Source organism: Suillus discolor, assembly GCF_016758755.1.
Source record: "Suillus discolor strain FC423 chromosome Unknown F5147scaffold_41, whole genome shotgun sequence".
In the NCBI taxonomy this organism is placed as follows: domain Eukaryota; kingdom Fungi; phylum Basidiomycota; class Agaricomycetes; order Boletales; family Suillaceae; genus Suillus; species Suillus discolor.
This window is the reverse complement of record NW_024541288.1, coordinates 71714-85033: the sequence shown is the minus strand read 5'-3', so window position 1 is coordinate 85033 and position 13320 is coordinate 71714. Positions and strand designations below refer to the sequence as shown.

Below are 13320 nucleotides of genomic sequence, written 5' to 3'. Positions count from 1 at the left end.
CAGATCGGTCGAAAATCGTCGGAATGAACCCAGAGTCAACGTTTTTTGATGTATGAGGGGCGACACTGAAGACCGCAAAAGCGTCCCGGACTCAAGCTGGGTGATTTCGACGTAATAAGGCGCACCCGCAGGATGATTGGTCCCTTGGGTACCGCAGTTATGGTGTAACATTTAGTCTTTGTTGTTTAATGTATACTATGGGTGTAGATTGGAGGTAAACGGAAGACTAGGTCAGATCGCAGGACGCAGCAAGACAAGACTTCTAACGTCAATGCATTCGTCAAGGCAGTGTTACAAAAGATAGACATCTAAAACACTCACCGAACGACCAATAATAAAGTATCGGAGGCAATGCATTTTCGTCTCCCTAGTACTTCGTTTATCAATGTCAATTCTGTAGTAATAAAGATAATTGTCCAATTGATGACCGGGGAGGTTGGTGAAGTCGTTGTTCGTGCGTAAAGGCGGCAATTTAAACTATCAAGAACATGTCATTAATGTGAACAAGAGACGATAAACATACTAACGTGCTCTGGGTCTTTATCCTCACGGCCCCACGAGATCGGAATTTGGTGGTACAATTGTAAGTCGTTGAAAGGGTGTGTCTTGTCATATAACTACGTTGCGAACATGAGCAGTGATCATCGAAGTATTGAAATTATCATACCCAGTGTGCTTTCAACCGGTGACCCCTCTGGATGACCGGGCCTCTGTGGATGCTCACTTACTTGGGAATCAGAGTCGAGCCGTTGCTCCAGACCGTGAATCCTGGAATTATTCATCGTCCGAACCAGTGTTTCATCCATCTGGTCAAGCCTTCTATGCATGGGTTCAACGAGATGCGAAATGACATGATTTCCACCTGTCTCAGCTGTGGCTGCGCTGCACACCTTGTGTAGATACAGCTGCGCTTTCGCGAGGTCGTCGACAGTGGCCATACAGTAGTCCCGGCGCAGTTTTCTCTTGAATGCTATGGGCATTTTATGTATTTAGTAGCTCAGGCCGCTACTGCGGAACACAACTTACAGGGGGGGCTAAAAAACTCCTTCACCTTCTCAAGGAGGATAATTGCATATACAATGTCTTGACTGGTTGGTGGATCTGAAGGAGGCAATGGTCGCTCGATTTGAGATAACGACTCTGAGAAGAGTGGTACTTGGATCAACATTGTTAGACTTGACTTGAAGGTTAGGAGGTTATGTATATGCATACCCATGAGCCTCCTATCATCATCATAGGAGCAAATGGTCCTGCTTATCAAAGCGGACTGAGGCGCGCATCATCAAATACCTCAAATCCCCCAACGGACGTCTTCTCGGAGCGGACGTGACATGCGATGACTTCCGGTGCTTTCACGTACATATACCCTGCATTAGCTCGCAAAAGGCCCAAATCATATTATCATACCACATATTCGACTTCGTAATTCCAGAACATTCAAGACTACGAGACAGAAAGACATCTACTCACCAGCTTCTTCTCGTCACTGACTCGCATCTTCCAGAATCCGGTGCCCACATTTTCCTCCTTCACACCCTCCACAGCGGCCGTCGACGAGGATCAAAAGCCTGCCAGCACAAATGATTTATTGATGTCAGTGTAGGTGATACAGATAGATAAGCCACACACTTGTGTTTTCAAAAAGTAAGCACATTTTCTGTATGCAGAGCGCTGATCTCTGGGTAAATGGACGCGTGCACACTGCACGTCGGGTCACACCTAAAGGTAACTGTCTCTTCGTCAATGGGAAATTATGCTACCTACGTATCAGTCTTCCGTTTCATCCGCCACAGTGTACCGAACAGTCCTAATATTTCGCTGTCGTCCATGGTGATGAGCAAGTTCAAGCGAAGTTGAAGTTGGCATCCGCACGTGCAAGTCATGTGATCGTGTCGTTCATAGCAGAGGTCCATCGTCGACTACAGGAATGCTACATCTGAACATCATTTACAAAAGTATGAAGTGTATCACAAGTACCGTAATCAGGAACTACAAGTGCGGCACCGAACCAATCCACGACACTGCCTGGTATACGTCACCAGGAAGATGACGTAAAGTGATGAACATGAGTACCAACAGGATGGCACGAGTTGTAATGTACAATATGATACATAAAAGCCCAATCATGAAACCTAGATTCTCCAGGATACCTGTATCTAGTGCATCGAATGCGGAAGTCACACAAAAGAAAAGCTAGGGTATGCCAGTTATAGCGAGGGCACATATGCGCCATAGGAGCTGTTCCTCATGTGTGACGAAGGTAAAAGGCCAAGCTAGACAATGGATGCCACCGAATATGGTTGCCATACTCAGTGCAGCAAATTGAATGACCATTTTGTCCCAATGTCCGAGTTTGATGCTGCCATCAAATGTTGGAACTCGGAGCATTAGGGATGTGGGGACGTTAAACAAGTCTATCAGTTGCATAATTGGGTCGAGGACTAGAGAAAAGATATTAAGCTGAGTGGTTTCGGGAGTTCTGTGACGGACATCAAGACTAAGACAGACATAATCAGCAGCAGTATAATTGTTCAGGCGCATACATACTACTTAATGTGATTATCTGGCCTTGAATCGGTCGACTTCCAGTACACTGGATGTGGATATTGCACATTGAGAGGCTTGTCCCACCACACGGCGTAAGTTATGAAATTGAGAACCGCAAAAGCGAGCGTCCCAACTTCGAGCTGGGTGGTTTCGAGGTGATATATGGCGCGGGTGATGAGCTGCATAACAAACCAGGCCACCTGAAGCATGACCAATCCCTTCGATATCGCGTTGCCTTTGCTCTTGTCATAGATCTGGTTTGCCGTTAGGGTAGGGGCATCGATACACTTGTCATGTATCAATTTGAGAATGTAATCATGACGTAGTGTAAGGTAGGGTTTCTCGTCCACATAAAGCATGAAACCACCCATGAGCACAAAGAAGCTGTGCGTTTGAGTCCATGTATAATCTAAAAATGCACATAAGTCAACGTTCAGGCGAGCACGAATCCGGCTTACCTTCAGATTGCTCTGAGAAATATGCATCAACGGACCTTTTGACGGACCTCCAAAGAGCACCAGGGAAACTCCAAATAAACACCGGCACAGATGATACACCTTTAGCCAGTACTACGAGGAGGCGATTTTTACGTTGCTCAGGTAACCGCCTTTCTAAGGAAATGTATAGTGAGTTATGAGATGCAAATTTTCCGGAAGCACAACTCACCTTCAGGCTTCCAGTCTGGGTGAACATTGGGATACCCCGATTCCTTGAACTGCCTTGTAACAAGGCGAGCGCTGAGCCATTGACGCATAGCCCATGTCACAATTAGTTCAGGAGCGATCAGTGCCATTATCATGATGCCAAGTCGCCGCAGCAGAATACGATTAGGACTGTCCTTAGGGCTCGGAATATTAGGGTGGATGGCACTGTATATGCATGCAAAAAGAGTGAGAACGGAGCTGGAGACGATGGACCATATGGTTCTGGTCGTGAATGATGAGGTTTTAAAACTGTCGTTAATGATGGTATTAGTTGTATTAGTTGCAGTACCAGGTGCAGCTTGAATCACTCCAATGAGGTAGAGGAAGACACAGGGAAGGAGAAGTAGTAAGCGCATCAGAAGTTGGACGTCCGAGTCACTTTGGGGTGCATCATGGTATGCATCCTGTTTGCTATTTGTATTTTGCCAGTGGGCGTCATTTCAAGGTAGTACAATGCATGGTGAGGCCCCGGCTTGCCTGATGTTTGCAGCATGGCAAACGGATACGGATTAATGATTGTGTATGATAAGTGCTAGTATATTATAAGTAACATCGTAAATTCTGAATCGAGTACTTACATAATTCACTCCGATGTGAAGTTCGAACCAAACTGCAGCCGGTCCAACATCTGTCTCCAACAATGCAACGCACTTATGATCGAGTCTCCTTGTTACGTCACGGTTGTATGGTATGATTGTTGATGGGCACGTCCATTTTCTGTTCGAATTTCGACGCCTTTGGTTTGCAGCAGCAGTCCTCAGTCCTGACTCGTGGCAGTGACAACGCTCTCTGACTTTTTATTGCAAGCTGGCGGCCGTGTTGAGTTGTGGTGTTTGCCTTGCAACACTATGTATACTATAACTCCATTGGCAATGAATTACTGCATGCAGCACTGGGATGTGTCCACCATCCCCAGCTTGCACTGCTACAGCGTACGTTCCAAAGGCCGGTAATGATTCATGTCACTACATGTCTTCAACTTGGGAGCCGACTTTTCATCATTCAAATCGCAGGTTTCTATGCACCATAACGATTCTACTGGTGAGATTTTAATCTACATAGAACGCAGCCAGACTTCATGCACCAGGATGAATATTGCGAAAACGCCGCCCTTCACCTAGTCTGATCGAATAACCTTGCAGTTTTTCACTTGGACAGTCCAAAATTACATCCCACCCGAAACGGTTGATATTACAAGTCACATGTAATTCACTCACGGTGCAACTCACTTGTTGACTTTCTAGATCAGATCAAACTTCTGGGACCTCATAGGTCGACTAGATACTCAGTTGCTTTGAGACTGTATTTCCTGGACACCTGCAATGGTATTTACAAGTCATATCTCTCGCAGAGTGAAGGTAAGTATAGTCATCACGAATAACCCATGAAATATCATACTGATTGTAGTTTTTCAAGGGCTGTGCGAGCGGTTGTCACTAAAATTGTAGTTTACGCCCGATTGCCGACCCCCTTTGAGATACCCGGGGTATTCTAACTAAATGTCAGTATATCGGCACCCTAAAGTCGATCGCCGCAGTATCGAAGGCTTGCTGGCGCTTCAAGAACGAGTCCCAGCTACACGTGTACGTGTACATATGAGCGTCTGTTCTAATAGGGTCCACGGTAAGCACCCTTCGCTGTCCAAAAGTAGTTGACAGTGATGACCTGGCCTAACGCATGTCCAACTGCAGGATATAATTTACCTTCTCTTCGGCCAACTACCGTCGAACTGGGACATTGGTTTAGTGAGCAGAATTTTCAGCCGACCACGACTAGTTCTTCTTTTTTTAGCGATCCTGCAGTAGTCATTGATGCTTAATGCATGTTCCGTACATCTAACCGTAATCGTCTATGCTTCCTTCGGCACATAGATTTCCCGGTCCGTGTAATTCACTATGTCAGACGATTGAAGAGTTCTCCCCTAAAATAGGATAGGATAGGTAGCGATCAAATTATTTCGTTACGCGTTCCATTACACTACACAAAAAAATCCACGCCTTCGTTTATAACGCCGGGATGCTCTTGCCTGAATATCACCGGTTGACACAACATATCTAGCGAACGCAAGAGTAATCAATGACTTCCCCGGTATAGTTTTGATTACGGGGGATACTTATGAGTAAGAAGTCGAGAAACTGAGTCAAAAACTCCAACAACGATTTCCATAAGCGTTGTCAGTCATCTTCAGAGGCGCTGACGAAGTCATAGTCATTAGGGCATCAATGCAAGTGTTTATGTAGGGTCAGTTGCTGCATAATCATAATACACTCGCTCGTAAAAAAAGAAGAAAGGTAAGAATTGTATCTTGAGCACCGTAACCAAAAACTATAAGTGCGGTACCCAAGTGGTCCACGACACCGCTTCGTATGCGTTATGATCAAGATCGCGTAAAGTGGTGAACATAAGTGCAAAGAGGGCGGCACGAGCTATGATGTAGAACATGGCATATAATGAACAGAGCGAGACTTGAACCTCCTTTGATGCGCACAGGAAGGGCAATAGAGTGACGAAACCAAGCCAGGGTATGCAAGTTATAATGATAGCACTTACGGACCATAGCAGGTGTTCCTCGTATGTGGGAAAGGTAAGGAACAAAGCCATACAATGGATGGCGCCAAATATGGTTGTCATAAGAAATCCAGCAGCTACAAGAATCATCTTGTCCGAACGTCCGAGTTTGATGCTGCCATCAAATGTTGGAACTCGCAGCTTCCGAGATGTGGGAATGTCAGCCCAGCCTATCAGTTCTATGATTGGGCCGAGGACTGGAGAAAAGATCCCAAGGCCATCGGGTCGGTCTTTGTCACTCAGACTAAGACAAACATAATCAGCAGCGGTATAATTGTTCAAGCGCATACATACCCCAAAATATCCTCTGGTCTTGACTCGGTCGGCTTCCAGTACACTGGATGCGGACATTGCACGTTGAGAGGCTTGTTCCACCACGCAGCATAGGTTAGGAAATTAAGTGCCGCAAAAGCGAGTGTTCCCACTTCGAGCTGGGTGATTTCGAGGGGATAGATGATGCGGGTGACGAGCTGCATGATAAACCAGGCCACCTGAAGCATAACCAATCCTTTCGATATCGCATCGCCTTTGCTCTTATCGTGGATCTGGTCTGCCTTTAGGGTAGGGATGTCGATACACATTTTACGTATCAGTTTGAGAATGTGATCAGGCTGTAGTGTAAGGTAGGGTTTCCCGTCCACATAAAGCATGAAACCACCCATCAACACAAAGAGGCTGTGTGCCTGAGTCCACGTATGATCTAAGGATGGATATGAGTCAACGTTTAGGTGCGCACGAACCAGGCTTACCCTCCGACTCAGACTTGGATTGCTCTGGCTCGGATTGCTCTGACTTAAACCGCTTTGCAACCCGCCTGATGGGGCTACAAACGCAACAACAAAGAGACGCTAACACAGATAATACACCTTTAGCAAGCAGGTGAAAGGGGCGAAACAAGGGCCAGAGGAAGAAAAAAGGCATGAGAAGGAAGCGAAGGAAGCGAAGAAAACGAAGGAAGTCATTTTCAGGTGCAGACTCATTTTCTAAGGACGTATATAGTGAGTTGTAAGATGCAGAGCTTCTAAAAGCACAACTCACCTTTAGACTTCCAGTCCAGACGAACATTGGGATACTTCGATTTCTCGAACTGTTTCGTGACTTGATTAGCGCTGAACAGCTGGCGCATAGCCTACGTGACCATGAGTTCAGGAGCGATCAATGCCATTATTATGATGCCAAGTCGCCGCATCTGGATACCCGTATAACTATCCTTAGGACTCGGAATGTTAGGGTGAATGGCACTGTATGTGCACGCAAAAAGAGTGAGAACGGAGCTGGAGACGATGGTCCATAGGGTTCTGGTCGTCAACGACGGGGCTCGAAAACGGTCGCTGAGACTGATATCTGAATCTGCTGTATCCAGTGTTGTAGGAGCAGCTTGGATTGCTCCTAGGCCAACGAGGCAGAGGAAGAGGCAGATAAGTAGCAAGCGCATTAGTGGACGGGTGTATCGTATGCATCCTGTTCACTATTTGTATTTACTAGCGGGCGTCAATTCAAAGGAGCACGATGTTGATTAGGCCTAGCGCTCTTGTCTGATGTTTGCAACATGGCACTTGGGCTAAGTGGATGGGAAGTAATGATCCGTGTAAGTGCAAGTCTCATTAATGCAAATTTGAGTACTTGAATTTTATTTATCTCCGAATGTCGATCGTAGCGAACCGAACTGCAGCCGGTTTGATATTGGTAACACACTACTATGTCACGGTTGTATGGTTCATTGTCAATTCTTTGTTCGAACTTCGACACCTTTGGTTTGCAGCTGCAGTCCTGACTGGCAGTAACTGCGTCCCGTCGGGTCCTTCTGACGTTTCATTCCAAGCTGTCAGCGGCCATGGTGAGTTGTAGTGCTTGTCAACATTACTAATGTCCAACTCTGGATTCACAATGTGAAGTACCGACACTGGCGTGTGTCCATTCCTAGCTTACACTATCATTACGCGAGAGATATCAAAGCCTGGCAATGATTCAGTCACACCAGCGCGTGCCTTCAACTTGGCAACCGACGCTTGATTATTCCAATCGCGTCATGCTTCTAGCTGCTACAATTCTACCCGGTGAGCCTTTACATAACCTGTATCAAGAGCACAGCCAGACTCTCTTAGCGTAGTGAGACTTGTAATCTTTTCAAAGTGCATCTCACTAGAAGCAATTCATATCATAACTCACATGTGATTCAGTCGTGGTGCAACTGACTTGTCGACTTCCTAGATCAGGTCAGGCTGGGATCTTATAGGTCGACTAGATCATCCTCGGTTGCTTTGAGGCTGCGGCACATCCGTTGCGCGCCTGTAAGGGGATTTTCAAGCGATATCTCTCGCACAGTGAAGGTATGCATGGCTATATCTCGAATAACGGATGAAATACCGTGCTGATTGTGATTTTCCAAGGGTTGGGCGCTCAGACCACAAGAGCCGGCCCAGCCATGCTGCACTCTTACTGCACGGCGTCCCATTCTTGTACTAGTTTGCCTCGGCAACCGAGTAGGGCCGTTAACATGCCCCATCCCATGCTTGTATATAATTTCGCTACGTTAAACTCATCTCATCTTCGAACCAATTGAGCGCCTGAAATGGCCTGATGGGGTACGTCTCACACAAGGGCACTGTAGTTCCTGTAAAACGTAATGTCCTGCATAGGGCTATCTCCAGCTCGATAGGACAAAAGTTTTTTTTTTAACAAAAAGGTTGGGCGAGCGGTTATCACGGTAAAATTGCAATATATGACTAGACAACTGACACCCTTTGAGAGTTATACCTAATGAACCACACCTTGTCAGTGTATTACTCATTGGCACCCTCAAGTCGATCATCACAGCATCGAAGACTTGCTGGCGCTTCAAGAACAGGTCCCAACTAAACGTGTGCATGCACGTATGAGCGTCTGTTCTCGTAGCGTCTACGATAAACACCCCTCGCAATCCGAGGGCAGTTGTCAGTGATGCATGATGGCCCGAGCCTACCGCATGTTCAGCTGCAAGATTTAATCTACCTTCTCTTCGGCCAATTGTCGTCAAACTGGGTCGTTGGTTCAGCGAGCATAATTTTCAGCTGATGAACGACTCTTCTTTCTTAGCAGTCCGGCACCGTTCATTGGCACGGTGTTGGTCTCGCGACTCTTGTGCGCGTTTCATGCATATATTAATGGCTAACCGTAACAGTAACTGTCTATGCTTCCTTCGGCATGTAGATTTCCCGGACCTTGTGACTCATCATGTTGAAGACAATTCAAGAGTTCTCCTCGAATGATGAGATGGAAGTCGAGCAGAAAGGCCGCGACAACGCGTGCACGTACAACATCGAAGGTCACCGGTAAGCTTATGACGTTGCGCGAGGAAAGAGAAACTGAGATAGGCGGAAGATGCGCAAGGAAGAGGCTAAGCAGATATGATGAGCTCCTCGTGTGCCCACACGGATATCATCCGTTTCATCTGAATCTACAAACCCCGCGTGTCCTCTTCATCCTCGCCAAGTGGTGTCAGCAGAACTTTAAAAGGCGATTCAAATGAGGAAAAAGGCTTCGCAGGTGATATGGGACGACAGAGGGTTGGGGGCTTTCATAGGATACACGCATCTTTACTTCTCTGAATTTGGTCGATAATACAGTGCACTCGATGACAATGTAGACGACAGATTTCAGTAGGGAGGGTAACTTCCTGTCGCCCGTTCTTGAAGGGGTACCTGTGCGGGGGAAGGTCGTGTGTAGTGGGTGCTGATTCAGAGCACTTTTGGATAGCCTTTGGGGTGGTGGCTAGTTGGAAGACGCGGCACGGGGAGATGAATGGCAAGGAGAAAGTTAGGGAACACAAGCAACACACCAGGAAGTGGCAAAAGGGACACATGTATACTACGCCCTGTATTGACATGTAATCCTACTACTATGGGTGTAGATTCAGTGGTAAAACTTTTTTCACGAAACAAGTACTGGATCAGACGCAGCAGGACAAGACTTCTAACGGCAATGTTGTCAACGCAGGGTTACAAAAGATAGACATCTAAACACTCACCGAACAACCAACAATAAAGTATCGGAGGCAATGCATTTTTGTCTCCCTAGTACTTTGGTCATCAACGTCAATTTGGTAGCAATAAAGATAATCGTCCAATTGATAATCGGTGAGGTTAGTGAAGTCGTTGTTCGTGCGTAAAGGCGGCAATTCAAACTATCGAGAACGTGTCATTAATGTGAAAAAGAGACGATAAACATACCAACGTCCTCCTCCTCACAGTCCCACGAGATTGGAATCTGGGGGTACAATTGTAAGTCGTTGAAAGGATGTTTCTTGTCATATTGTTATCATGAGCAGTGGTTATCAAAGTACGAAATTATCATACCCAGTGCGTACTTTCAACCGGTGACTGCTCGGGGTAGCCGGACCTCTGTCGATGCTCACTTACTTGGGAATCAAAGTCGAGCTGTTGCTCCAGACTGTGAATCCTAGAATTATCCACCACCCGAACCAGTGTTTTATTCATCTGGTCGAGCCTTTTATAGATGGGTTCAATGGCATCCGAGATGACACGAGACTCTACATTTCCACCTGTCCCAGCCGTGGCTGCGCTGCATACCTTGTGTAGATACAGCTGCGCTTTCGCGAGGTCATCAACAGTGGCCATACGGTAGTCCAGGCACAGTTTTCTCTTAAATGCTATGGGCGTTTTATGTATTTAGTAGCTCAGACCGCTACTGCGGAACACAACTTACAGGGAGGGCTAAAAAACTCCTTCACCTTCTCAAGGAAGACAATTGCATGTACGATGTCTTGACTGGTTGGTGGATCTGAAGGAGACAATGGCCACTTGATTTGAGATAACGACTCTGAGAAGAGTGGTACTTGGATCGACATTGTTACTAAGAGGAGACTTGGTTAGGAGGTTATATAAGTATCAAGTGGTGCATCACATGATCGCCTTCCGCATAGGAGCTTTGACTTTGAAATGGTCCTGCTTATCAAAGCGGACTGTGCATTTTGTACTGATTCGTCTTGCGCGTGAAAGAACAGAGCGCACACCGAATCCCAACTAAACGTGCGCGTGAATGTAGCGTCTATCATAAGCATTCTTCATTGTCCAATAGCAGTTGACAGTGACGACCAGCCCTGATGGATCTCCAATGGCAAGATTTAATTCAAATTGTGTCGTTGGTTTAGTTAGCAGCTGATCACGACTCTTCTTTCTTAGCGATCCTGCAGCGGTCATTGTTGTTAGTTTTGTGCACGCTTCGTGCATATCATATAATGACTGACCGTAACCGTCCACGCTTCGTTCGGCATGTAGATTTCCCAGTCCTGGCGACTCGCTAGTCAAGGACTATTCCTCGAGCTGAGCACATGGGTTCCTATAAAATTATTTCATCGCGCATTCCATCACATTGCACGAGAATTCATACCTTTGTTTTCTAACATCAGGATGCCTCTTCCTGGGTACCGCTGGTTTGTCAGGCCAGCGCAAGAGCAATACCTTCCCCAGTATTCTGGTATGTACTGCCATCGAGATGTCGGAACTCTGGCAGCGGTCAGTAGATGTACAAATATTGTGTCATTCATAGTGGTTTTGTGAAACAATTTATGCACCTAGCTTCATCACAAGCCTATCAGTTCTAAAATTGGGCCGAGGACTAGAGAAAGGATATCAAGCCGAGCGGGTTCGTCTCTGTAACTAAGACAAAAACAGACATAATCAGTAGCGGTATAACTGTTGAGGCACACACGTACTCATCAACGTGTTTCTCTGGTCTTGATCGATGTCTTCTGCGTCGTCCGCCAGAAAGGATCTAAATAAATGTGATGAGCCCCTCAGGGAGATATCACGATTGCAGACCAAAAGAGAATGTCGGTTACATAGAGCCGGTTGAATATGTCGAAATCGCTTAAAATGTATGCAGCAAATCCACTACAAATATCAACACAGGGCGTGCAAGTTATAGCGATGGCACTTGTGCGCCAGAGGACCTGTTCGTGGTATGTGGCGAAGGCAAAAAACCAAGCCATACAATGGACGCTGCCGAATATGGTTGCCATGAGCAATCCAGCAGCCACAAGAACCGTCACGTCCGACTTTTCGAGTTCGATACTGCCATCAAATGTTGGAACTCGGAGCTTCCGAGGTATGGGAGCGCCTATCAGATCTAAAATTGGGAAGATGACTGGGCCCCACATCCTTTCAAGCCCAGCGAATTCGTGTTCTTCAACAGCACTAAGGCAGACACGATCAGCAGCGGTAATTGTTCAGGCGCATACATACTAAATGTAATGATCCTCTGGGCTTGACTCAGTCGACTTCCAGTACACTGGATGTGGACATTGCACATCGAGAGGCTTGTTCCACCACACAGCATAAGTGAGGAAATTGAGAACCGCAAAAGCGAGTGTCCCCACTTCGAGCTGGGTAATTTCGAGGTGATAGATGACGCGGGTGATGAGCTGCATGATAAACCAGGCCACTTGAAGGATGATCAACCCTTTCGATATCGCATTGCCTTTGCTCTTGTCGTGGATTTGCCTTGCCGTTAGGGTAGGGACGTCGATACACCCCTCGCGTATCAGTTTGAGAATGTGCTTAGGCTGTAGTGTACGGTAGGGTTTCCTGTCCACATAAAGCATGAAACCACCCATGAGTACAAAGAAGCTGTGCGTCTGAGTCCATGTATAATCTAAGGATGCACATGAAAACGACGGTTAGGTGAGCGCGGATCGGGCCTACCCTCAGATTGCTCTGAAATATAAGTCTTGAACAATTTTTTAAATGGCTTCGCAAGAGCACGAGTCCCCCCATATCTTGGGGTGGGCGCTGGAGTACTATAGTATGAACTTCCGAAGGAATAGTGCGGCTACCAGTACAGATGACGATTCACCTTCAGGATCTGCTACAAGAAGCCGGGTGCTATCACGATCTTGAGAAGCAGGTGAGTCATGAGGAAACATATTCAGAATTTCAGGGTGCGGCAAGATAGAATGTCGAGCTCACCTTCGACATATTGCTCCGTAGTTGCTTCGATGGACCCGTGATCTGAGGACGTGCATAGTGAGTTGCCCGAAGAACATATATAGTTTTGGAAAGCACGGCTCACCTCTAGGCTGCTCCTGCGGCTGAAGAACACCAAAATATCCTGATTCCTTAAACTCTTTGGTAACATGACGGGCACTGATCCACTGGCGCATAGCCCACGTAACGATCAGTTCAGGAACAATTAATGCCATTATTATGATACCAAGTCGTCGCCATAGAATAAGAACGGGGCTGTCCTTAGGACTCGGGATATTGGGGTGAATGGCACTATAAATGCATGCGAATAGAGTGACGACGCAGCTCGAGACGATGTTCCACAAGGTTCTATTTGTGAATGGTGGGGCTTCGGGAACGTTGCTACTAGTGCTAGTAGTCGTGTTTGTAGTAGGTGCAGCTTGGATAACTCCAACGAGGTAAAGGAAAATGCAGAAAAATACTAGTAAGCGCATTATTGGATGTTGCTTTGGGGTGTATCATATGCACCTACTTGTTAT

At 46.5% G+C, this 13320-nt stretch overlaps 6 protein-coding genes across 6 annotated transcripts; all 6 read right to left on the bottom strand.

Annotated features, from left to right (window-relative positions):
- Nucleotides 1-394: 394 nt before the first annotated feature.
- Nucleotides 395-1451, bottom strand: F5147DRAFT_264758 (uncharacterized protein). The gene is made up of 4 exons (XM_041428932.1): nt 1027-1451; nt 668-970; nt 528-617; nt 395-477 (listed from the first exon to the last, which is right to left on the bottom strand). Exons 1-3 carry the CDS (start codon nt 1214-1216, stop codon nt 610-612), a joined length of 501 nt encoding a protein of 166 aa, XP_041290843.1. The 5' UTR covers nt 1217-1451; the 3' UTR covers nt 395-477; nt 528-609.
- A 453-nt stretch (nt 1452-1904) lies between these two features.
- Nucleotides 1905-2441, bottom strand: F5147DRAFT_703936 (uncharacterized protein). The gene has a single exon (XM_041437869.1). It carries the CDS (start codon nt 2425-2427, stop codon nt 2194-2196), a length of 234 nt encoding a protein of 77 aa, XP_041290842.1. The 5' UTR covers nt 2428-2441; the 3' UTR covers nt 1905-2193.
- A 105-nt stretch (nt 2442-2546) lies between these two features.
- Nucleotides 2547-3607, bottom strand: F5147DRAFT_579944 (uncharacterized protein; the record flags this gene model as incomplete). Its single annotated transcript, XM_041431514.1, has 2 exons — nt 2547-2956; nt 3214-3607. 2 exons carry the CDS (start codon nt 3605-3607, stop codon nt 2547-2549), a joined length of 804 nt encoding a protein of 267 aa, XP_041290841.1.
- Nucleotides 3608-5576: 1969 nt separating this feature from the next.
- F5147DRAFT_579978 (uncharacterized protein) lies at nt 5577-7254 on the bottom strand (the record flags this gene model as incomplete). Its single annotated transcript, XM_041431518.1, has 3 exons — nt 5577-6057; nt 6114-6563; nt 6953-7254. 3 exons carry the CDS (start codon nt 7252-7254, stop codon nt 5577-5579), a joined length of 1233 nt encoding a protein of 410 aa, XP_041290840.1.
- Nucleotides 7255-9728: 2474 nt separating this feature from the next.
- Nucleotides 9729-10665, bottom strand: F5147DRAFT_775598 (uncharacterized protein; the record flags this gene model as incomplete). Its single annotated transcript, XM_041441748.1, has 5 exons — nt 9729-9770; nt 9826-9981; nt 10032-10100; nt 10154-10467; nt 10524-10665. The coding sequence occupies 5 exons, from the start codon at nt 10663-10665 to the stop codon at nt 9729-9731; spliced, it is 723 nt and encodes a 240-aa protein (XP_041290839.1).
- Nucleotides 10666-12060: 1395 nt separating this feature from the next.
- F5147DRAFT_579993 (uncharacterized protein) lies at nt 12061-13275 on the bottom strand (the record flags this gene model as incomplete). Its single annotated transcript, XM_041431519.1, has 2 exons — nt 12061-12470; nt 12918-13275. The coding sequence occupies 2 exons, from the start codon at nt 13273-13275 to the stop codon at nt 12061-12063; spliced, it is 768 nt and encodes a 255-aa protein (XP_041290838.1).
- Between the last annotated feature and the right edge of the window lie 45 nt (nt 13276-13320).